Below are 26,190 nucleotides of genomic sequence, written 5' to 3' on the forward strand. Positions count from 1 at the left end.
AGTTTATTATTGGCACATGTACAAGAACAGTAAAAGGCTTTTGTTTATGTGCTGTCCAGTCAGAGGACAGACTATACATGAAAGCAGACAAGCTGTCCAGAGTGCCCAGATAAAGGGTACAACATACCCTTTAAGATATGACATTGAAATGTAGTTGAAGTTGCTGTTAATTTGTTCTCGTTAAGTACAAACCTAGGTCATGGGGGAGTTACAAGCATCTCATTGCTCATTGATGTTGCATGCTATGCACCATTCTTCTAATTAAAGTGTTTTGATCACTGGATCCCCTTCCATCGACTGTTTATTGACTGGAAGGGTAGCTACAGATTGTCTATAAAACAAGGTGATATATTCCAAGCACATTACCTGAAGAAAGCATTCTCTTCTGTTGACATCCCAACCAAATTTGATTTTAATTACAGCTACTCATTTCCTGGTTCTGTGGATATTTTATTTTGGAATAACTATAATCAATAACTTGTCTTTTCATAGCTCAATGACCCAATAGACTAACACTAAAAGTCGTCAACATCCCAAATCAATCGAGCCTACCTACGTATTGTACACACTATGTTTTAAAAAAAACCTACAGCAAGTAGAAATAGCTTTAATGACAAAGTGCAGCATGTAGCATTTGTATCCAATGGAATAATTTATCTAATCTATTCTTAGTATTAGAATAGATAAGTAAGAGTTAGGGAATATAGAGCCAACTGACATGGCGTAGAGAGCCTACTCATCTCGGTGGGAACAACTTGGGTGGGCGCAAAAGTGCCTCAGTCATACTATTTAGGAGAAAGACGTTGTTAACCCAGTATCCTTGTCAATATTTCTCCTTAATAGCACAAAGGGAATGTCTTTTCATGTGCAATTTGGTGTTTATGGGAACTTGCAATGCGCATTGTGCTGCTAACTTTCCTATTTGGAAAATAAAAGCCAGACGTCGTGAAAACCAATGTGTATACATGCGAGCACGCCAGAGGACACAATGATCTGCTTGTATTTGCATTAACAAGTGGCCATGCGCGAATCGCTGCAAATTGAACGGAAAAGGTCAGACGTTAATCTGCGGGCGGTCTCATCCCGGAACGTTCCCTCGCCTCCTGTTGGTCCGGGGATCGGACTCGGTCCCCACCCGGAGCGGTTGCTAAGGCGCGGTCCGTTCCGGTGAAGGGCCGGATGTGTGCGTGTTACTGTTGGGGAAATGGCGAGCTCGGGCTCGGCGGCGCCCGGTGCGGACAGAGGCTCCGGCCCCGGTCCCGGCTCTGGCTCCGGCCGCACCTCCGGGGAGAACGCGAGCCAGGACAGCACGTTCGAGTGCAACATCTGCTTGGACACGGCCAAGGACGCGGTGATCAGTCTCTGCGGCCACCTTTTCTGGTGAGGAGTAGACACAGGGAACTGCGGATATGCTGGAATGTTGAGCAAAACACAAAGCGTTGGAGTAACGCAGAGGGTCAGGCAACATCTGTGGGAAAGGTTCTCCGGAGATACTGCCTAACCCTCTGTTACTCCAGCACTTTTGTGGGGGGTTTTCTGGCGAGGATCTGGAGATGAGTGTGGGTGGGTGATTGGGGAGCAGGAGATGAGTGTAGGTGTTTGAGGAACAGGAGATGAGGGAATGGATGGTGGGGTACAGGAGATGAGGGAAGATGGGTGAGTGAGGAGTACAAGATGGAGAGTGGGCGAGGAGCTGGAGGTGAGGGTGGATGGGTCAAGAGTTGAAGTGTAGGGGTGGGGATTTTGAGGAGCAGGAGAGCATGGCAAGTGAGGAGAAAGATTGGCGCAGGAGAAACGAAGGTGGAGGCTAAGCTGTGCTGAAGGAGTGAGTGTGAAGGAAGAGAATGGGGTGAAAAGTGGATCAGGGGACAATGGTAGACACAAAATGCTGGAGCAACTCAGTGGAAACAATGTGGAAGAGTGGACCTGAGTGATCTCAGGAGTGTTTTATTGTCATATGTCCCAAACAGAACAATGAAATTCTTACTTGCAGCAGCACAAAAGGATATGTAAACATTGTACTCTGTAAACAATATAATAAACAAAAAAGTTTATATATAACTTTTTGATTCCTATATTTTGATTCCTGTGTGTATATATATATATATATATATATATATATATATATATATATATATATGAATCAAAAAGTTATATATAAACTTTTTTGTTTATTATATTGTTCCACATTGTTTCCACATTCCTTCCACAACTCCTCCACATTGTTTCCACTGAGTTGCTCCAGCACACAACAAACAATAATAGTACAGACAAAATGGGTAATGGATGGTGGAGAGCAGAGTAGATTGGATGGGGTGGCATAGGGTGGTTGTGGGAGGTGCTGAAGGGACATGTACTGCTTCTAATATGCTAACCTGTAATTTATTTTTGTTTTTGGTGAAACCCATGGATATCTGCAGCTGGCCTTGTTTACATCAGGTATATTTCTGTTATTTTCATTTTCTTTGCTCTAATTGTAAGGATTGAGAAGGCTGGGGTGGATTAGCCATTAAGTTGCTTGTCGGTTCCAGTGAATGCATATGTTAAAATTCTCCCACTGGCTGTTGAACTGAGCCGCCTCAGTGGAAGTAATGAAGGGAATGGGTGGCAGAAATTCAAGCACTTTATCTAGGGGAGGGTTAAACATTATTAGAGGTGTTATCTATTAGAGAAGGTCAGGACAATCTTGTTGGTTCCCTTCAGTCGATGGCCCATTGTCTACAAGGCACAAGTCAAGAACAAGGTGGGATATTCTCCATTTGTCTGCAGCTCCAGCTACAGTCAGGAATTTCAATACCATTCAGGGCAAAGCAGCCTGCAGGTTTGGCACCCATCCACATTGATAATTCCCCTTAACTCTGCAGCCACAGTACACATGGGTACCACCTAGAAATGAACTGGTTATTCACTCAGGCTATTCCGACAACATTTCCCAAATCCGAGAACTACCAAGAAGAAGAAGAAGAAAGGTTTCGGGTCCAAGGAGCTTCCCCATTTGAAGGTTCCCTTCAAAGTTGCAAATCATCCTAATCAAGAAATATATCAGTGAAACTTTGTAGTCATAAGATCTAAATCCTGCAACTCCCCAGCAATACTGTGGATTACCTTCATCCAAGGGCTACATTGATTTTAGGTGCTCAGGCCAACTTCTGGGGCACTTAATGGGTAATAAATGCTAGCTTTTGCAACATTACATGATCTCAAAAAATAAAAGAAATAGCAGTGAAAGGCAGAACTGGGAAAAATGGGTTTGTCACAGAAGTTTGGAAAGAACAAAAATGAGCATCTGTGATGGAGTGGTGACCCAAAGAAGCTAAATGGTACATGTTAATGAGATCACCTAGAGCCTGGGTGTTAATCATAATTGATCTCTCGAGAATATGTAAATAGAGAGAGCTAATTGAGGATAGGAAGAAAACAAACAAACATAACTGGAAACCTGAAACGTAGAACACAGCAGTTGGTGGAAATACTCAGTGGGTCAAGTAACATCTGTTCAGAGAGGAAAAAAAACATTAATGTTATAAGTGGATGATCTTGCAGAACTGGCCAATTTTACACTAACAGAAAGACTGGTTATCTGAAATTGTTGAATTCGATCTTGTAGATTGAATGAAACATCAAATGTTTGCTTTCAAATCTCCTTATAATTTATTAGACTATTTGTGAAATCTCTTCGTTTTCTGAGGTCTCTGTGATCCACCAATTCATTTCTGTGGCACATTTTCAATTTTAATGATGACACCAATCCCTTGACTTTCAACTCCCTTTGGATTTTTCCTCCTAAAACACTCTGCATCTTGCCTCGCATTTGAAGATGCTCCTTAAAATCTATTTCTGTGGTCAGGCTTTTCATCATCAACTCTCCTTAACAACTCCTTATGTGGCTTGGAGTTAGGTTATGTTTGATGATGGTCCAGTGAGGCATCATTTGGCGTTTGATTGCATTAATGATGCAACAACAATACAAGTCTCTCTTGTTGCCCTTGCAGGTAAAATGCAGAAACTTGGCATTCAGATATAGCATGTAATTTGAAAGATAAATGGTACTTAATTTTAATATTGCAAAGGAGATTTGATTGAATTTTAAAATTGAAACAGCATTTTATCTGAAGATACGCTCTCGCCTTTGGTTCTCTGTGAGGAAGGCTTTGGGGAGTTGGGAGTGAGTCATTTGCTGCAGGATGCACAACAACTGACTTTAAATTGGAACCATGGTATTTTGGCAAAACAGCTGCTATTTCGCTTTAACAGCATACTCTAAATTATATTATTTATGGTTATTTAATTTGCCTTGAAATTAGCATTAACAGAAAGCATGTGATGTTTGTGTTCTGACAGTGGTTGGAGACCAGACCTAATCGACAGGTTTGCCCTGTCTGCAAAGCAGGCATCAGTCGAGACAAAGTCATTCCCCTTTATGGACGAGGAAGCACTTGTCAGCAGGATCCCAGGTGAGCAAAGCAAAGCCATTGCAACTTGTCTCTCATTGAGGAACTGCACTAGTGGCTGCAGCAAGATGGTAATTGCACATTCCCTACACTTCATAGTGGTCTTTGTGTAGAAATCAGATAACATGGAAAACTCTGGTAATGAGTGGGTGATTAGTTATGATATTTAACTCGAATTTTAAGTTGAGTAATAAAGTTGACCTCAGTAGCATTTCCGAGTCATTAGTAAATACTCTAATTGTTACTTGAGAAGTGGGCTGTACAGCACGTATAATTTGATTGTGGCTGAAGCAAAATACTTCATAACTTGGGAGGTTTCTAGATCATCCACCTCCCACCCATGACCATCTGCAGTGGTGGTATGGCTCTTTAAATCATGCATTAATTTATCCCTCTTTCTCCTGCTTCATCCTGTCCCACCCTTCTTACATTTCTTATACTTGGGTAGGCTGTAGAACACAATTTTTTTTTTATCGAGGTACCTTCACCACTTACTTTCTGAGTGACATTTTCTTATTTGAACAAAAATAACAAAAAAAGATCATTGCAGATGTTGGACATCTAAAATAAAACCGTGCAATGTTAGCAAAATAGGCCAAAAAATGCTTCTATTTCCACAGACGTCGTCCTTGGTGATTTCAATGGTTAAATGGTGCTTTATTGCCAGATGTGCAAGACACAATCAAATTCTTTTTTGAGTTGCCGGATTTGGCGCCATTTTCGAAGTTGGTCCGTGCACTGGGTCAGGAGTGACAAGCCTCATTCGGTCGACCCCCAGGCTTCTGCAGGGCTTCCAGCCCTTGCGTTCATCTGGATCATTCAAAGGAACGATATCACTTCGCCCAGCCATATTTCTGCCCCGGGGGGTGCCTCCCACAGCCGACCCTAAGGGAGTGGAAGGTACGACCCTGGTTCACTTTCGTGCCAGCCTTGCTACTTGCGGCTGCTGCTTACTACTGCCAGCCACCTCTTTGGTTCTCCAGGCAGGCAGTAGCCCACCAGGTCTTTCTGCATCCAGCCGCGGGTTCACCTAACTGCCGGTCACAGGGTTGGTGTAGGGGTGGTGTTGTGGCATGGGTGGGTGTAGCCAGGAGGGTCTGATCGTCACCGCTCGCCAAATATCGGCAGCTAATTCCACTTCCCCAGCTTGGCATTTCAGAGGCTCAACATGGATATTTTTAAGTGTGGTGATGTTTTTTACTTCTCCTATGACTAGCTGCAGACAACACTTGCAATTTGATCACGCCTTGGATGATCAGCCCAGCACTTCACCTGCTCCCCTTGACCATCTCAGTATTGATGCTTGTCTCAACTCACTTCCAATTCTTCCATGGATTAACTCGAGCCAGTCTCCTGGTTGCTAATATTTTTTAATGAGAATTGGTCTTTTCTGTTTGTCTTTTCTGTGCTTGTCACAGTTGTACACAACTCAATTACATCTCCCTTCAGCTTTGTTCCAAAGAAAATTGTCACGATAGTCTCCCCCAACTATAGTTCTCCAGCCTTGTCAATCTTGTAAATATCCTGTGCACACTCTCTAGTGCTATCGTATCCTTCCTCAGTATGGTGATTAGAACTGTACATACTGTGACCTAACTACTAGTACATGTGGTTCTAGCATGACCCTGCTCTTGTATTCTGTGCCTTGACCAATTGAAGCAAGTATTTTGTCTGACATCATAATCGTGTTATCCACTTGTCCTGCTTCCTTCAGGAATTTGTCGATACATCTGTTCTTCGGCACTTTGTATTAAAGCAATTATTGTGCATTTCTATGAATGATTTGCTCTTCCCAAAAAGCATTTACAAATACCCCTCAATATAATGGACCTTTTGGGGGGGGGGGGGGGAGGTCCATTATTGCCAATTGTCCACTACAACTGAGTAATCTCGGGTAGTTTTGAAAGGTTGATCATCAAAACTGATGCTCACGGCAGAAACAGGAGAAGCTCACTTTGATACAGTAGTGTTCTTAGATTTAGCTTAGTTTAGAGAGACAGCACGGAAATAGGCCCTTAAGCCCATCGAGCTTAAACATCGAGCTCCGACCATTGATCACCCGTTCGCACTACTTCCACATTATGCCACTTTTGTGTGCAGTCCCAACACACAGAGGCCATTAAAACACGCGTGTCTTTGTGATGTGGGAGAAAACCACAGCATCCAAAGTCAGGGTGGAATTTGGGAGGGGCGGGGGCTCCAACAGCTGCTTCGCTGTGCTGCCCCACGCACAGATGGACGAATCTCCTGACTCCTCAAGCCCCCAGATCCAAGAATTAACAGCGTTTCCCTGTCACCCCTTACTCCGGGGGAGAGAGGCTATCCACCAACTTTAACATTAAAAGACGATTAACCAACTGGTTCATCAAACTGGAAGCAAGCCCAAAATATTAATTGTTTGCCAACGTGAATGGGATGTTCGGGCGAAGGATCATTGAGGAGGGAATTCTTACAGCCCATCTTTATTCACCCCCTCCCCAGATTCCCACACATTCACTGGTCCAGGGTCTTGATCTGCCGCACCTCTTCATTCCTCCTGACTGGATTTCTGATATTTAGCTGATGGAGGTTAACCATTAGACACACTGTAGATCTCATTTTATGAGGTTGTTTCAATCCTGGAGAATTTGTAACCATATAAAATTAAATGTTTTCTGAAAGAGATTGTAAAAATTGCACCGTCCAGCGCCAGGCCTGATCTGACTGATATGAGCGGACACCTTGATTACAACAGATTTTGTCCGCTATACACAAAATCTGTTACAGAGAGTTCCCTAATTACGAGGGTAGACTGTACTTGCACTTCTCCAGATTGAAAAGCCTTTGCCACTTTTGTACCCAAATAAACAGCCATTGGATATCTTTTTGTCGCCTCGAACCTGCAATGTCTCTGCCAGATTTGGTCAGAAAACTTATTGATTTGTATTCAAAATAATTTTAGAGTAGTCAATGTATTGATCAGTGTGTCTTTGGGATGAAGAAAAGGTTGCACAAAGTAGGTGATTAGACATTGTTTTTCGAAGTGGCTATTGATTGTACTTGAGAAGAGTAATATTCATGCCAAAGGACAACCCAAGCTTGAATATTTTCCTTCTGTTGGTTTGTGGAGGCATTTGTGCTTTATTTTCTGAGGAGTTACAAATAAGCTCAACATTATGTGATTATCTGCATCACAGATGATGATAGAGCCCTTCACAGACAATGGAATGCTCATTGTCTATTGCCTGTGTTTTCTCCCACTAAGTTTCAATTATTATGCTTCAGTTATTATGTTTCAATTTGTATCTGTGAGATTTTGTTCCCCTGAACAAAATCCAATTTGCTATTTTCCCTTAGATCCTGTGAACTCGTACTTTCTTCAACCATCTGCCATGTGGAATTTTCCAAACACCTTGGTAAAAATGATTACATGCTACATCAAATTCTCTACCACATCAACAGTGAGCCAGTTTAGGATTCAACCTGTCACTTCTTTTGGGCGTTTTGGGCATTTTTATCCAACCTGCTACGTGCGGTCTTTTCAAAATGCAATTAGAATATATCACGCTCGCTGCCCTCATTGACCCTCATTGTTATGCCCTTAAACTTCAATTGAATTAATCAGACAGCTTCTACTCATAACAAATCCAATCTAACTGTTCATGTTTAATCGGTGCCTTAGTATGGATTCCAGTAACTGGCTGCTACTAAATTTAAACAGAGAATGCTGGAAGCATGCAGAGGGTCAGACTGCACAAGTGGGGAGAAAAACAATCAACATTTTGGCTCAAGGACCCTTTGTAGGAACAACAAAAAAAGGGGGAAAAAGCAATTTTAAAATTGAGAGAATTGGATGGTTGGGAGAAGAGGGAATGCCTGTGATTGCATTAGACCTATGTTGTTAGGTAACAATTACTGCAGAATTAGCAGGTGAACAAAATCTTACAGACACAAATCAAAACATAATAATTGAAACAAATGTGTAGCCACTTCTATGAAAGTAAAAGGAAGGCATTCTGAAATTCATAAAGCTTAATATTAATTCCTGAAGCTAGTGGGTATTGAGTGCTTCCAGCATTCTGACTTTTATTTTAGGTTTTCTCATGTTCTCCCCTTTTTTTTGTAATCCACTTGCCCTGGATTTTATTTGATAAATGAAGTTGTTATATTATCTGCCAATAATTTGTCATATCCTCTCGTTCCTAATTTCCATGTTAATTTAACTCCTACACTTTCAATACTTTTGTATCTTTCCACTTTTTAAGCTCTTGAACAGTGGTAGATTTAGTCAGGATGGAATTCCGTGTAATGAGACAGTAAAAGTGATAAACTTGGGGAAAATGCAAAATTCAAAAATTATTGACCAGTCGGTCATTAATAATTTGAGCTAGAATCATCTTCTCTCCCTGGTGCTGTCTCTCAGCTTCGACCGCCCCGAAGCGCGAGGTTTGATCGACCCGCTCGCAGGCCCTTCATCGCCCTGCGTGGCTCGGCCGCGGCACTTTCCATCGCCCGGTGGGGGCTCAGGACCTTCATCGGCCTGCTCGGCTCGGCCCTGGGACTTTCCAACGCCCGGTGGGGGCTTCAAAAGTCGGGAGCCTCGATCACCTCATGGCACCTCAGAAGAATGAGGAGGAGATAAGACTTTTCTTTGCCTTCCATCACAGTGAGGGTGTGCCTGGAGCAATCACTGTGATGGCTGTTTGTGTTAAAATTGTAATTGTGTGTCTTGTGTTCTTTATTGTCTACTGCCGGACCCTGACGTGAGAGGACGCTGGCGCTATTTGTTCGCCGCTTCTCCGTCAGGACAGTTCGTCTGTTTGTTTTTATGTCTTGACTGTTTTGTAAAGCGCCTTTGAGCACTTGGAAAAGCGCTATAAAAAATAAATGTTTATTATTATTATTATTATTTACTGCAGAGTAAACTACTGCTGGGTGTCATGAAGCACTAGAATTGAATCATTGCTCGGGGTTCAGTAAAGTTAATGTGATACAGCAAGAAGGAAGATAATGTTACAAAAGATCCCTACGATCTGATGCATTTTATTCCCAGGCATTAAAGGATGATATTATTGTGCTCCCCTAGCTTTAACCAAAATATTCTTTATTCAAAAACGATTCTTTAGATTTAAGATTTTAAAAATTGTGTGGATGTCACTCCATTGTAATGTGCATCATTACAATGCCATGAACAGTGACAAAAATGACCAGCGGTATGCTGGGGGCTGTAGTTAGTACAATAATACAGTTGGATCGAAGTTACATTATAATAATAATAATAAGCATTTATTTTATATAGCGCTTTACCAGGTGCTCAAAGCGCTTTACAAAAACAGTCATAACATAAAAACAAACAGACAAACTATTCTGACGGAGAACGGCGAACAAACAGCGCCAGCGTCCTCTCACGTCAGGGTCCGGCAGTAGACAACAAAAAGCACAGGACACACAGATACAATTTGAACACAAACAGCCATCACAGTGATTGCTCCAGGCACACCCTCACTGTGATGGAAGGCAAAGAAAAGTCATTATAGCTATGCAAAGCCATTGTGGGAACACGGAAAGCAACTCTGGGCAACAGACAGTGAGGAGAATATATGGGTCCAAGAATGGGTGCAGCAGAGGTCTATCAAAATCTTTGCTGAACTTCAAGGATTAAATCATAAAGAGTGCACAAGCATGGATTGTACTCTTTGAAATTTTGAAAGTTAAGAATGTTGTTTTGGAACACTATTACCTCCCTTTCTTAATATTCTTTCCAGTCTGTTATAAAATTGTCAAAGGTAATTATGGTATTGTTGTTTAATAAAGGGAGTAAATGGTAACTGTTAGATTTGAGCTATATTACCTGGATTACAAAGCCATTTTTTGTACTCTGATTTAGTTTAATGTAATGGCCAACCATTTCATTTCAGAGAGAAAACTCCTCCAAGACCACAGGGACAGAGGCCTGAGCCAGAGAGCAGAGGGGTGAGTGATGCACTTCCTTTGTTTTCAGGGCTGTGCAAAATAAATGAAGCTGTGAAAAATGATGTGTGGAAATTATGGGATTAGGCAAGTGATTTGAAACAGCAGTAGGTTAGTGGTTGGAGCTCTTCGCCATATGTTCTGGACAAAAAAGGACAGGAAGATAAGAATGAGGGAATTCAGTCAATAAATTTACAGAAATATAGCAAAACAAAGAAAGGAGCAGTTGAGTTCACACCAACTCTTCCAAAAAGGAATCCTGTTGAGTCCATTCACCCCACTCACATACAGTGTGGAAACAGGCCCTTCGACCCAACTTGCCCACACTGACCAATATGTCCCATCTACGCTCTTTTCCTATATCTCAGGAAATGGTCTCTTTCCGGTGATTTTTGGTTTACTATATACTATATCTACCATTTATCATTTAGTTTGCCATTTTTCATATTATACTTTTATCTACTTGAAGACTTTTCTCTCCATGCACAATTAACTTCATTAGTTAAAACAGCAACATAAATAGACCACATGGGGTGCGCGAGGGTGGCGCGGAGCAATTAGTGCTGAAGTTTATACAGAGTAAGATGCTGCATCTTATGTAAGAAAGATAATTACTACGGGTTACAAGATTATGGCTGCCCTTGCTAAAGCTATTGAAAAGAATTGCTCTTTGCCACAATAGAACATGCTGCCCTATTTAATCAGATCATGGCTGATCTAACACTGCATTTCCTCATCACCATTTATTCCCCTATAGACAAAGTTGCCTGCCTCAGCTTTCAGTGATTCACAATCCTCTGAGATGAAATTTCTTATCTTGGTCTTAAATAGTTAACCTCTTTCTAAATTCAGAATTCCTTCAATACAGGAAATTTGTTTGGCATCTATCCTGCCAAGCCCCCTTGGAATTGTACATGTTTCAATAAAGTCATGTCTTATTCTTCAAATTTCCAGTGAGCTAAGGCCCAAACTGCTTTGATTCAAAAACAATCCCAGGAAAAGTGAACCTTTTATGAAGTTCCTCCAATACAAGTATGTCCCTTAAATGGGGAGGCCAAAACTATATTCATTATTCTCAGTGTGGTCTGCTCAGTGTCGTGTACAGTTTTAACAAGCCTCCATAAGGTTGTACTTTATCTCTTGCATTAAAAGGCTACATTTTATTTGTCTTCTGAATGACCACCTGTACTGTTTGCTAACTTTTAGTGTTTGATGTACACTGACAACCAGCCTTTGTAAAATAGTATGTCATAGTCTGCCCCTTTGTACAATATTCTGCTTCTCTATTCGTGCCAAGTGGATGACCTCATGTTTTCCTGCATACTTCTCCATCTGCCAAATTTTTGCCAGCTCACTTAACCTAGCTAACAAGCTGTGTGTCATCTTCATGACTTGCTACCCTGCCTAACATTGTCTTTTCTGCAAATCTAGCTGCAATGCACTCATTCCCTTCACTGAAACTATTAACATAGATTATAAATAGTTCAAATAAATTATACGTGGCCATTTGACTGCCCCAGTTGAGAACTGCTGCAGTCTGTGCACTTCTCTGTGCCCTTAAAGGTGCCTCTTATGTGATATCATTGGGTATTTAAAAGGGGGTTTGGGGTATTGCACACTTTATTAGGTGGGGCTTTCATTAAAAAATGAACTGATCTACAAAACTTAATGTTTACTTTGTCTACTTGTATACTTCTCTTGCTGTCTATTTTTGCTAGCTTTTGCTCATAATCTATTTTCTACTTTATTTTTCTTAGTTATCCATATCTATTTTCTCATTCATCTGGCTAACCACTAACCATCACAAAATTGGATGCCTTTTCTTTCTGTTAACACCATTCTTCATTTCCTTAATCAGCCACACAAATCTTTCTCATGGAGCATTTGTTTCTCAATGGAATATACCTTTATTGTATGAACACGGATCAAACCGTACAGCACAGGAACGGATCCTTCGGTCCACAATGCCTTTGCCGAACATGATGCCAAATTAAACTAATCCCTCTGTCTGCACGTGATCCATAGTTTGGTTTAGTTTATTGCCACGTGTACCGAGGTACAGTGAAAAGCTTTTTTGTTGTGTGCTACCAAGTCAGCGGATAACAATCCATTCTTTGCGTTTCCATGTGCCTATCTAAAAGCCTCGTAAACGCCACTGTCACATCTGCTTCCACCACACACCTGGCAGCACATCCCAGGCACCCACCACTCTGTGCTTTAAGAAAAACGTGCTGCACATCTCCTTTAAACTTTGTCCTTCTCACCTTGAAGTTATGGTCTCCAGTATTTGATATTTTCACTCTGGGGGAAAGAGCTTTTGACTGTCGACCCTATCTATACCTCTCATAATTTTAGAATCTTTGATCAGGTTTCCCTTCAGTCCCCAAAGCTCCGGAGAAAACAATTTAAATTTGTCTAACGTCTTTATAGCTAATACCCTCTAATCCAGACAGTGTAAACTTTATCCTCTCCAAAGCCTCCATATCCTATCTGAAATGGGAGCCAGAACAGCATACAACATTCCAAATGCGGCCAAACCAAAGCTTTACAGTGCTGCACCATGACCTCCTCACATTTGTACATCATGCCTCATCTGATGCAGGCAAGCATATTCATATGTCTTCTTTACCACTTTGTCTACTTGTTTTTCTACTTTCCAGGAGCTATGGACTTGTATCCCGAGATCCCCCTGTACATCAATGCTGTCAAGGGTCCTGCCATGAACTCTTCCTCTTACTCTTATATTTGGCCTCAAAGTGCCACACTGAAATATCCAGTCTGCTTTAACCACCTCTATCCTCTTACCATCAAGACACTATTTGACCTAAATTTTTCAATCTCAAACTAAATGTGCTGATACTCTACAATCTTATCCAGAGGATCCTTTAGCATGTGATCATTAATTTATCCTGTCTCATTGCACATGCCCACATGTGAACTAACCCATTGTTTGGTGGAGGAGCAGCGGGGAAGCTACTAGGATCCAAACACGTTGCCTGTATCTGTCCCATGTGCATCCTCAGGGATATCTGTGCCAATCTTATTGAATACTTTTGTTGCCCAAGATTGTTATAGTATCTTTATTATGAGCCTAAATGCAGCTTGACGAAGGCAAATACTATCACATGTCTACTAACTGGCCCCCTTTGATAACTTCCATTTATTTATTCTCTATCAAAACTGAATCTACGTCATGAACTTCTGAATAAAGACCTTCTCTCACTGAGATCCACCACCTTCCAAAATATGAAGTGCCCAGGTATATTCAGTTCCGAGCCATGCTCACCGTACAACCGCTTTTGATAATGACTGACAAATTGTTTATTCCTAATAGTGTCATCTCAGAGTGTCGTCAATTTATTTGGTTTAGTTGCTTTGCACATTGCTGAGCTTTTCATTTTACCGCCTTCTCCCTTCTCTATTTGCATTTTCACACTTAAGTTTATACGTTTTGCCCCTCTCTGTCTCACTCTGATTATCATTACTCCTCTTGCCGCACTGCATTACAAAGTTGTCCTTTTCAATAACTTCAAATGTCCCCTTACATGAACCTTTATCATATCTCTTTGTAATCTTCTTTGCTGTAAGAACCACCCAGCTTTTCCAGTCTGTCCAGTTTATTCAGTTAATCAGATAATTTACCAGTGAATTAGATCATGACTGCTCTGACCTCCATCTAACTGCCTTGATTTATCATCTGTCTTGTGCACGTACCAATTGAAAGAATGGAGGAGAAACAGGCCTATACAGAATACTATTTTTAATCTGGACATGTTAAATACCTTTTGATCCAACTACCGCTTGTTGTGTTCATGTTCCACTTGCTTTCTCCCATGTAGACAGGATTGGAGGAGACGTGGAGGATTAATATCTCTTTCTCCTGACTCCTTGGGGCCTCTCCACCCACAAATCAGAAGTGCCTGGCATACTCCACAGTTACCTGGATGAATGTACCACCAAACAAGCCAGCACTAGCTACGACAAAGCAGCCTCTTTGGTTGGCACCGCATGTGGCAGCTTCATTATTTGTTGCCTCCCCTGCTGTCTACAGTGTATATCATCTACAAATGCACTTGAATCGCTCTCCTGGGGTACTCCCAAAAACGTCTCCTAAACCAGGACATGGGCAACATGCACATGAGAGCACCGGCATTTGCAGGTCCCTTTCCATCCTCTCTGGACTTGGGACATGTGTTGCTGGGTCTACATTTTGGAACTTACCATGCAATATCTTCATCTATCAAAGTCCCTTTGAAAGGAAACAAAGGCAGACTTCACTTTGTATATAGTACCTGTCCCAAGTACTTTACAGGTAACAGAGTAGGAACAGGGTTCAACCCAGTATGACTGCTGTCCTATAAGGTCATGGCTGATTTCATTGTAACCTTGCATCTGTCTACCACGGCAGCCACCATGTAGGTGGTTGCACTACCATGTAGTGTATATAATGGTAACTGTTTCTTTAAGAACTGAGTATCAGGTGGTGTGATTTGAATCATGTGATATATTCATATCTTATCAGTCTCATGAATATGTGTGTGAGTATACGCAGTGTACTTTTGTAAAATAAAGAAGACCCACACTGGCAAATGCTCGACTGAAACCTGTCTTTGTTTCTGTCTACTTGTCACTACTTGCATATCTTACACATGGCGACGAGGAACCGATCGAATTTGTGAACTCAACCTTTAAATTCAGTGCAGGACTGTTTTAGCAATATGCAGTATAGTTTAACATTTTAAACGCCAAATGCGGAGTTGTGAAGCAAGTGTTTCTGAACTGGACACAATAGACTGCAGATCCTTCTATGCAGTGTAGTGTAAAACAGCAGCTCTAGAGATTGTCAGGTTATCTTTGTGTTGTGTCTATGTGGCAAAATGGCGTCCATGAGATACATCGGCCGACTAGGGATTTTCGACAAGAACCGTAAAACCTTTATTTCGTACTGTGAGCGAATTAAAATGTTTTTTAGCGCAATTAATATTATTGAAGCTGAAGAAACTGAGGGCAGAGGTGATCAAGTGCAGGTAAGAGCACAAAACAAGGCAATCGGAACGCAAAAAGGCCTTTCTATTCATTGAAATTGGTTCTGAGATTTATGTATCTCGCACCAAAATCCTAGCCCCAGAGAAAACAAAAAATATTTCATTTGAGACTGTTGTTGATGCTCACTTCAACCCTAAGCCCATAGAGATTGCAGAAAGTTACAAATTTCACACAATAAAACAGAAGTCTGATGAGCCTGTGAGTGAGTACATTATCACATTGATGAAGTTGTCTCTACACTCCAGTTTGGGGACATTTCTGAATTGAGTTTAGTGTGATAGATTTGTATGTGGATTGCTGGAAGAGCGAATCCAATCAAAATTACTGAACACACCAGCCCTTACCTTTGATTTGGCAAAACAGCCTTGGCCATGGAGATGGCATCTCAAAGTGCATGTGAGTTTCGACCAACACTGTAATATCTTCCACCTTTCATCCTCTTACATATCAAGTATCCAACTTCCTCTGTCTTAAGAAAATCCAAAGCCTCTGCACTCATTTTCCTTTTAGAATGAGTGTCGCATTTGAGATGCAGGAAACACTGAGGCAGTTCACACAGCAGGTTTTCACAAAGAGCTCATCTGCTTTGGTGATGTTGGAATAACTACTGAGTAGGGCACCGGGTATGCTAACTCTACAGCTTTTCAAAGTAATGTGTGCTTGTTAGCATCCTCCTTGGAGAACAATATTAATTAACAAATCACCTGAAGCATAATTTCTTGCAACAGCCCTAGATTTTTGTGCATGCATCTTTAGAGTGGGACTCGTACTGTAACCCTTGTGACTGAGACATGGCTGAAGGCTCTCTGTTGGTTTACATTATTTACTATGACTGGTTCAGTACTGTAAACATACAACTTATGCAGCTCTGTCTTCATTTCTTAATTTGTCATTGATAGCTACACTGCACCTACAGAGCCTCAGTATCAGTTGCTGCCGTTGGGAGTTTGTCCTTCGTATCCCAGCTCACTGTTAGTGACCAATTAACCACCTCCCTGTCCACATTGCCTTTGGTTCCTTCATTTTTGGAAGTGCTGTGGGTTTCCGTTTAGTCACTAAGAGGTGGTCTGGACCATGTTTGTGCTTGTATTGGTTTTGTGTTGGATCACTATGTCATCATCCCATTTCAGGGTTTCCAAGGTTTTGGGTTTGGAGACGGAGGATTCCAGATGTCTTTTGGGATTGGTGCGTTTCCATTTGGGATTTTTGCCACAGCATTCAACATTAATGACGGCCGTCCGCTTCCAGGTACGTGATTTAAAACGACTGTTCTCCACCCCTCCTACATGCTTACTGCTTAGTAGGCAAATGCTCAGCTCTCTGTTAGAGTTATATGCTTAGGTCTCTGTTCACATTTGCCTCTGCACATTAAAGCATACCACTCGCTAGCTGTGGCAGATGTTCTGGAAGTGATTGTGAAGCTGGGAGATGGGCAGGCAGCTTATTCAGTTTACAGCTCTCAAAGCAAGATTTAGAGCAGTGTAATGGCAGAGTTCAGAGGGGTTCTTGGAGTCCTAACCCAGCATTGTGATGACATTCACATCCTCCACTGAAATAACTAATGTCAACTACTTTGTCATAGAGCTGTACAGCACAGAAACCCACCTTGACCAGCCAACCAAGTTGGTATTACTGGGCCAGCCCCTTTTTCCTGCATTTGGTGCATCAACTTGAATCTCTCCCCTCTCACCTTAAGCCTATGCCATCTAGTTTTAGAAACCTCTATCTTGGGGAAAAAAAAGACTGTGAGCATTCACTTTATCCATGCTGCTCATGATCTTGTACACCTCAATAATATTACATATTATAATATTCAATAATTGTACACTCCTGGGCCTCCTACACTCCAAAGAAAAAAGCTGAAGACTAAGACTCTTCATCTGACCTCAAGCTCGGCCTTGGTCTTTACATTGCAGATGCAGGTGTGGACGTCAGGGGCAAGCTGATCTACACACAGCATATCTTCAGAACCACCAGCTAGTCAACAGCATGATTCAGCCCATTTGCACAAGATAACCCCCATCAAGGTTTCTTTAGATCGACACACAATGCTGGAGTAACTCTGCGCGTCAGGCAGTATCTCTGGAGAAAAGGAATAGGTGACGTTTTGGGACTGAAAGAAAGAGAAGGCCAGAACATAACAGGGCCGGCAACAGACGATCACAGGAAGAGTGAAGCCCATAATGTGGCTTGGGAAGACATGCTAACGAGAGGGTGTGAGGGGGGGGAGGAGGAAGAGGGGGAAGTGAGGTTTCTTTAAACAGACTCAAAATAGAACAAGCCATTTATTTAATGCTCTTTGTTTAAATAGTGTACCTGTCATGTATAGTGAACACGCTTTCTGCTACAGACTGTTACTCGAGAGGATCTGTCAAGAAGAGCTGTGTGCACATGGTCTTGGCTTTGATCAGTGTAAGGTGATTAGCTCTTGTGAGCTCTTGAGTTAGACTATTTTTAGTGTTGCTGACCTGCTGTTGTTGTACTGATACATCAACATGTTCTAGTTATTTTATATTAATATATAACACATTAACCCATTGTTTTCTTGTAACGTGTAATCCTTGTGCGGCCACATAATTCTGTCATTATTTTTCCCATGTTTCTGTTTATCCCAGCTATATCTGATGCCCTTAGTTGCATTCTTTGCATTTAGTTAATCTCACCATCTCGCTCGGTGTCTAACTTAGCATTTCTTCGCACGGTTTGTAAGCTTGGCCAGATTATGACGTCAGAGAAACCGCTTGTATTAGTGCGAAGAATGTCACAGACCTTACTCAGCGCTTCTCGGTCATGGTCTTTACGCAAATCCTTTGACTACATAGAAACATAGAAACATAGAAAATAGGTGCAGGAGTAGGCCATTCGGCCCTTTGAGCCTGCACCACCATTCAATATGATCATGGCTGATCATTCAGCTCAGTAGCCTGTACCTGCCTTCTCTCCATACCCCCTGATCCCTTTAGCAAAAAGGGCCACATCTAACTCCCTCTTAAATATAGCCAATGAACTGGCCTCAACTACCTTCTGTGGCAGAGAATTCCACAGACTCATCTCGGTCCTAAAAGACTTCCCCCTTATCCTTAAGCTGTGACCCCTGGTTCTGGACTCCCCCAACATCGGGAACAATCTTCCCGCATCTAGCCTCTCCAACCCCTTAAGAATTTTATATGTTTCTATAAGATCCCCCCTCAGTCTTCTAAATTCCAGCGAGTACAAGCCCAGTCTATCTAGTCTTTCCTCATATGTAAGTCCCGCCATCCCAGGGATCAATCTGGTGAACCTTCTCTGGCAAGAACGTCTTTCCTCAGGTTAGTAGACCAAAACTGCACACAGTACTCCAGGTGCGGTCTCACCAAGGCCCTGTACAACTGCAGCAGAACCTCCCTGCTCCTAAACTCAAATCCTCTTGCTATGAATGCCAACATACCATTCGCTTTCTTCACTGCCTGCTGCACCTGCATGCTTGCTTTCAATGACTGGTGCACCATGACACCCAGGTCACGTTGCATCTCCCCTTCTCCCAATCGGTCACCATTCAGGTAATACTCTGCTTTCCTGTTCTTGCCGCCAAAGTGGATAACCTCACATTTATCCACATTATATTGCATCTGCCATGCATTTGCCCACTCGCCTAATCTATCCAAGTCACTCTGCAGCCTCCTAGCATCCTCCTCGCAGCTAACACTGCCACCCAGCTTCGTGTCATCCGCAAACTTAGAGATGTTGCATTCAATTCCCTCGTCCAAATCATTAATATACACTGTAAATAACTGGGGTCCCAGCACTGAGCCTTGCGGTACCCCACTAGTCACTGCCTGCCATTCCGAAAAGGACCCGTTTATTCCTACTCTTTGCTTCCTGTCCGCCAACCAATTTTCTATCCACCTCAACACTGAACCCTCAATACCGTGTGCTTTAGGTTTGTACACCAATCTCCTATGTGGGACCTTGTCGAAGGCCTTCTGAAAGTCCAGATATAACACATCGACTGGTTCTCCCTTATCCACTCCACTAGTTACATGCCTCACCTCACCTCAAAAGCCTTTTCATATAGTCTTACAACTTTTCATCAGGATAGACATTTCCACTGCATTCTTTTGCGCTTTGGATTTTCTCCATTGAGTTTGCTCCTTTGAGAACTCCAAAGGCAATAAGCTTTATTATCTTGAACCGCAAGCACACAAATAATCATGAATACTAGCCATTCCTAAGGATTAGCCTTGTGAAGCTTTATCTTCAGCTTTTTGCTTCCGTTTTATCTGAGCCAACCACATTGTGCTACACGTATGCTCCATCTTGGACTCGCTGTGTGCATGCTTTCACGTTTGTCCCTCATGTGTAGGATAGTGCTAGTGTACAGGGTTATTGCTAGTCGGCGCCGACTCGGTGGGCCGAAAGGTCTGTTTCCAGGCTGTATCTCTAAAAGACTAACCAATCCCATAAGCCATGTGAAAGCAGTGACCATACTTAGGACTGATTAATTGCCCGTAAAGTACCCAATGAAAGCTGCCATCTTGGGGGTCTATCTGTATTTAATGATTTCTAGTTGGTGGGTTCTCAGTGTGTTTCTCCTCTTGTCCGCAGCAGTCCCTGGAACACCGCAGTATGTGGATGAACAATTCCTGTCTCGCCTTTTCCTCTTTGTGGCTCTTGTGATTATGTTTTGGCTCCTAATTGCCTAAGGACAAAATGGCAGCGATCCTTAACCCGACTCCTGTACCTGGTCTGAAATGTGGCAATGAACTATCCCAGGTTTCTGTGTTTTTCTACCTTGGGATACCTATCAGGTACAAAAATCAGATCTAATAAGTAACTAAAATCAGCTTCTAAAGGGATAACCTTTGATGGACTGTGAATGTGATTAAAAGGCTCCTTTTTCTTGGACTGTAATTCCGTGGCAGTGTCCATTTCAGTACGGTTGAGTGGTGTGCCTGCTCACTTCACTGAAAGTTTTTGGAGGTCTGTATCTTAATTCAATCACTGCTGCACTGTCATTTTGAAAAGGGCCAAAGTACCAGTTTCTTAGCAGAAGAACAGGCGCTTGAAATGAAACAGCTGAGAGATTTAAGACTGATGGTAGCAGCACGTATTAGAGTTTGGTTGATATCACCATTTGATGAAGGCAAATGTATAAACACCATTCAAGGACCTGAACATGCAGTGCAACCCATTGTTGAGAGCCTATCTGCCTGCTCAATGAATAAAGAAATTCCTACAATACAATTTAAAGGAGGACTGGGAACTCAGTGAAAAACATTGGTATGTATTGATCATTGCTTATGGGAATCTCACTGTACATGAATTGACTGCCATGTCACCCATCATATTATTAACCACAATTCAATACATTTTTGTGAAAATCTTTGATATAATTGAAATAATTGAAATTCCCTCTTTGCAGAGTTCCAATTTCTCCCTGTTAATCACTGGCAAAGGGGATTTGTAGTCTTTCATCTGCAAAGTTGCTTGTCCGTCAAGTATCCTGTTCTCCCCATCCCTGCTCATGCTTATATTGAACGGGTTTCTCAGTGACAGATGGTTACTCAGGTGGCTGCATCGATGGATTTCTTTTTATTAATTGTTCAGGGGACCTAGACCCTGATGGTAATTATTGTCCATTCCTGACTGCCCATGACATGTGGTAGATGTTTCGGAGAGCAGTTAAGTCTTGCTCACATTGGTGTGTCTAGAAGTGCAAGTGGACTGGACTGGGTAAAAATAGCAAGTTTATTTGGCCAACCCCCGAAATTTAAGTCTGAGCAGGAGGAGCAAGGCTGCAGCCCCAACTGGAATCTTGAGAACGCAGACAGTTTTTTAATGGGGTACATTCAGTCCAGGCGACCGTGTTTGATCGGAATCCCCACTGGGGTTGAAACCAGATGTACTAGACTGCAGAATGATGTTGGTCATAGCAGATGTGGCCATCCTTGGAACCTGATTCACCCATGGTGATGGTGTAGAAGAAATGAGTTGCAGATGGGTGAGGATGGAGCTGCCTCCATTGTGGGGAGGCTGGGGCGATGGTTCTGTCCTTCAGTTCAGCAAGTTAGTGGAGCTTCTGGACGTGATTGGGATTGCCCATGCCCTGATGGAGAGAGTATCAGCGTGAACTGAATATGGGTGGCAATTAAAGTATCAAAATGTATTTCTAATTTAATATCCTGTTTCTGACTTTGTATCAGATGTCAAATAAATATTGAACATTGATCAACTGATGACCTATCATCATTTCTTTATCCTGATTAATGGAAAAATCAGACCATTTTATACACTGAAAACTTTCATTGGCAATAAAGGGTGGAGCTTGTCGAAGTTCTGGAATTACACTTTAAAGTGCTTGAATCACCTGGTTGTGGCCTCTGAGGCAGAACCTATTACATTCAACCCCACTTCAGAGTCCAGCACACAACTTGGGCAGCTGTGTGGCACAGCAGGTAAGACTGCCAACTTGCAGTTCCAGAGACCTAGGTTCAATCCTAAGCTCGGGTGCTGTCTGTGTAGAGTTTGCACATTCTCTGTGACCAGCAGGGTTTCCCCCAAACATGTGGGTTGCTAGTTTGATTGGCCGCAGTAAATTGTCCCTAATGTGTGCGTGAGTAGCAGAACCAGGGGAGAGTTGATGGGAATGTGGGGAGAATAAAGTTAGCGTTAGATTGATGGAAGTGGGGACAATTGGGCCCATTCCCGTACTGTGTGTGACCCAATGGTAATACAAATCCAGGCTGGCGCTTCAATCCAGGAGCAGGAGGCTCCACTAAAATGCTGGTTGTTGGATGAGAAGTCCATTCATGCCCTTCAGCCTATCTTAAGTGGCAAAGGTTCTCCCGTAAGTCTGGAATGTTGGCACCATTGTGTGCAGCCCTGACTTACTGATTGTCCTCTGTACAGCGATGATCTCCTCGTGGTCCAGTCACGGAGTACGGCAATCTCCCACGTTCCTACAGTCACACTGCAAAATCTGAGCATGGGCACTTCTACAGGGAGTTGCAGCTGCAACGGAGAGAGGCAAGTTCCAGGAATTTACATCTTAATTTAGTGGGTCCAATGGATTTAATTGCTTTAATATTTAATTGTTTCTAATCTTACATTTTAGACACTGAATTAATAGACAATAGACAATAGGTGCAGGAGTAGGCCATTCAGCCCTTCGAGCCAGCACCGCCATTCAATGCGATCATGGCTGATCACTCTCAATCAGTACCCCGTTCCTGCCTTCTCCCCATACCCCTCACTCCGCTATCCTTAAGAGCTCTATCCAGCTCTCTCTTGAAAGCATCCAACGAACTGGCCTCCACTGCCTTCTGAGGCAGAGAATTCCACACCTTCACCACTCTCTGACTGAAAAAGTTCTTCCTCATCTCCGTTCTAAATGGCCTACCCCTTATTCTTAAACTGTGGCCCCTTGTTCTGGACTCCCCCAACATTGGGAACATGTTTCCTGCCTCTAATGTGTCCAATCCCCTAATTATCTTATATGTTTCAATAAGATCCCCCCTCATCCTTCTAAATTCCAGTGTATACAAGCCCAATCGCTCCAGCCTTTCAACATACGACAGTCCCGCCATTCCGGGAATTAACCTAGTGAACTTACGCTGCACGCCCTCCATAGCAAGAATATCCTTCCTCAAATTTGGAGACCAAAACTGCACACAGTACTCCAGGTGCGGTCTCACCAGGGCCCGGTACAACTGTAGAAGGACCTCTTTGCTCCTATACTCAACTCCTCTTGTTATGAAAGCCAACATTCCATTGGCTTTCTTCACTGCCTGCTGTACCTGCATGCTTCCTTTCATTGACTGATGCACAAGGACACCCAGATCTCATTGAACTCCCCCTCCTCCTAACTTGACACCATTCAGATAATAATCTGCCTTTCTATTCTTACTTCCAAAGTGAATAACCTCACACTTATCTACATTAAACTGCATCTGCCATGTATCCGCCCACTCACACAACCTGTCCAAGTCACCCTGCAGCCTTATTGCATCTTCCTCACAATTCACACTACCCCCCAGCTTAGTATCATCTGCAAATTTGCTAATGGTACTTTTAATCCCTTCGTCCAAGTCATTAATGTATATCGTAAATAGCTGGGGTCCCAGCACCGAACCTTGCGGTACCCCACTGGTCACTGCCTGCCATTCCCATTTATCCCCACTCTTTGCTTTCTGTCTGTCAACCAATTTTCTATCCATGTCAGTACCCTACCCCCAATACCATGTGCCCTAATTTTGCCCACTAATCTCCTATGTGGGACCTTGTCGAAGGCTTTCTGAAAGTCGAGGTACACCACATCCACTGACTCTCCCCTGTCAATTTTCCTAGTTACATCCTCAAAAAATTCCAGTAGATTTGTCAAGCATGATTTCCCCTTCGTAAATCCATGCTGACTCGGAATGATCCTGTTACTGCTATCCAAATGCTCAGCAATTTTGTCTTTTATAATTGACTCCAGCATCTTCCCCACCACTGATGTCAGACTAACTGGTCTATAATTACCCGTTTTCTCTCTCCCTCCTTTCTTAAAAAGTGGGATAACATTTGCTATCCTCCAATCCACAGGAACTGATCCTGAATCTATAGAACATTGAAAAATGATCTCCAATGCTTCCACTATTTCTAGAGCCACCTCCTTAAGTACCCTGGGTTGCAGACCATCAGGCCCTGGGGATTTATCAGCCTTCAGTCCCATCAGTCTACCCAAAACCATTTCCTGCCTAATGTGGATTTCCTTCAGTTCCTCCATCACCCTAGGTTCTCCGGCCCCTAGAACATTTGGGAGATTGTGTGTATCTTCCTCAGTGAAGACAGATCCAAAGTAACGGTTTAACTCGTCTGCCATTTCTTTGTTCCCCATAATAAATTCCCCTGCTTCTGTCTTCAAGGGACCCACATTTGCCTTGACTATTTTTTTCCTCTTCACGTACCTAAAAAAACTTTTGCTATCCTCCTTTATATTATTGGCTAGTTTACCCTCGTACCTCATCTTTTCTCCCCGTATTGCCTTTTTAGTTAACTTTTGTTGCTCTTTAAAAGAGTCCCAATCCTCTGTCTTCCCACTCTTCTTTGCTATGTTATACTTCCTCTCCTTAATTTTTATGCTGTCCCTGACTTCCCTTGTAGTCTTTCCACCTCTTTGGAATAAATTGATCCTGCAACCTCTGCATTATTCCCAGGAATACCTGCCATTGCTGTTCTACCGTCTTCCCTGCTAGGGCCTCCTTCCAGTCAATTTTGGCCAGCTCCTGCCTCATGCCTCTGTAATCCCCTTTGCTATACTGTAATACTGACACTTCCGATTTTCCCTTCTGCCTTTCCATTTGCAGAGTAAAACTTATCATGTTGTGATCACTGCCTCCTAATGACTCTTTTACCTCTAGTCCCCTTATCAGATCAGGATCATTACACAACACTAAATCCAGAATTGCCTTCTCCCTGGTAGGCTCCAGTACAAGCTGTTCTAAGAATCCATCTCGAAGGCACTCTACAAACTCTCTTTCCTGGGGTCCATTTCCAACCTGATTTTCCCAGTCTACCTGCATGTTGAAATCTCCCATAACCACCGTAGCATTACATTTTTGACACGCCAATTTTATCTCCTGATTCAACTTGCACCCTATGTCGAGGTTACTGTTTGGGGGCCTATAGATAACTCCCATTAGGGTCTTTTTACCCTTACAATTTCTCATTTCTATCCATACTGATTCAACATCTCCTGATTCTATGTCACCCCTTGCAAGGGAATGAATATCATTCCTTACCATCAGGGCAACCCCACCCCCTCTGCCCACCTGTCTGTCTTTTCTATACGTTGTGTACCCCTGAATATACAGTTCCCAGCCCTGGTCCTCTTGTAGCCATGTCTCAGTGATCCCTACAACATCATACTTGCCCATGACTAACTGAGCCTCAAGCTCATCCACTTTATTTTTTATACTACGCGCATTTAAGTACAACACTTTAACTTCTGTATTTACCTCCCCTCTCACATCGGTCACAATTGGCCCTGCCCTTAATTTCTTTTCCCCTCTAGAACTTCTGTTCCCATTCTTCCGAGAGTCTTTTGCTAGTATAATTATGAGAGTAGGAAGAAACTGAAAAATACTGGTTTACACCGATAAACACAAAATGCTGAGTAATTCAGCAGGACAGGCAGCAACTCTGCAGAGAAGGAATGGGTGACGTTTCAGGTCGCAACCCTTCAGTATAAATAATCAATCTATTCCACAGCATTGATAAACTGGTTCAATATGAGAAAAGCTAATCTCATTGTCAAAGCATTTTGGTGGAAGTTTTAACAAATTTTATTTCACAAATTTGCTTATACTTCTTGCTTACGTTATCTCCCACAAAGCCAGGAAAAGTTTTACCAGTTCTGACGAAAGTTCTTCTATCTGAAATGGTAGCTCTTTCTCTTCTCACAGAATTAACTTGATCGCTGTTTCCAGTGGGGTTTTTTTTTTTTGCATGTTGAAAATTCTCAGCCGTTATTTTGATTTTCAAAGTTTATCATCATCACTTTGGATAGTCACCCTAACTCCGACCTCAACACGTACATGGGCACACTACAATCTGCCTATCGCCACAGCAGGTCAAAGGAGGATGCAATCACACTGGCTCTCCACTGCACTGGAACAATAAAAACACATATGTCAGGCTGTTGTTTATAGATTACAGCTCTGCATGCAACACCATCATCCCCTCCAAACTGGTTACAAAGCTCCGAGTCTCTGCACATCCTTCT

General features: G+C 42.5%; 1 protein-coding gene across 2 annotated transcripts; it reads left to right on the plus strand.

Annotated features, from left to right (window-relative positions):
* Nucleotides 1-1,057: 1,057 nt before the first annotated feature.
* On the plus strand, nucleotides 1,058-21,743 carry rnf185 (ring finger protein 185). 2 transcript variants are annotated; one of them, XM_078421438.1, is made up of 6 exons: nucleotides 1,058-1,380; nucleotides 2,421-2,439; nucleotides 4,342-4,454; nucleotides 10,349-10,403; nucleotides 16,577-16,694; nucleotides 20,034-21,743. In XM_078421438.1, the coding sequence occupies exons 1-6, from the start codon at nucleotides 1,205-1,207 to the stop codon at nucleotides 20,126-20,128; spliced, it is 576 nt and encodes a 191-aa protein (XP_078277564.1). In that variant the 5' UTR covers nucleotides 1,058-1,204; the 3' UTR covers nucleotides 20,129-21,743. The 2 variants fall into 2 exon arrangements, with proteins under 2 accessions (XP_078277564.1, XP_078277563.1); XM_078421437.1 differs by having other exon boundaries at nucleotides 1,075-1,380; nucleotides 20,031-21,741.
* The last annotated feature ends 4,447 nt before the right edge of the window (nucleotides 21,744-26,190 follow it).

This window comes from Rhinoraja longicauda, chromosome 25 (genome assembly GCF_053455715.1).
Source record: "Rhinoraja longicauda isolate Sanriku21f chromosome 25, sRhiLon1.1, whole genome shotgun sequence".
NCBI lineage: Eukaryota > Metazoa > Chordata > Chondrichthyes > Rajiformes > Arhynchobatidae > Rhinoraja > Rhinoraja longicauda.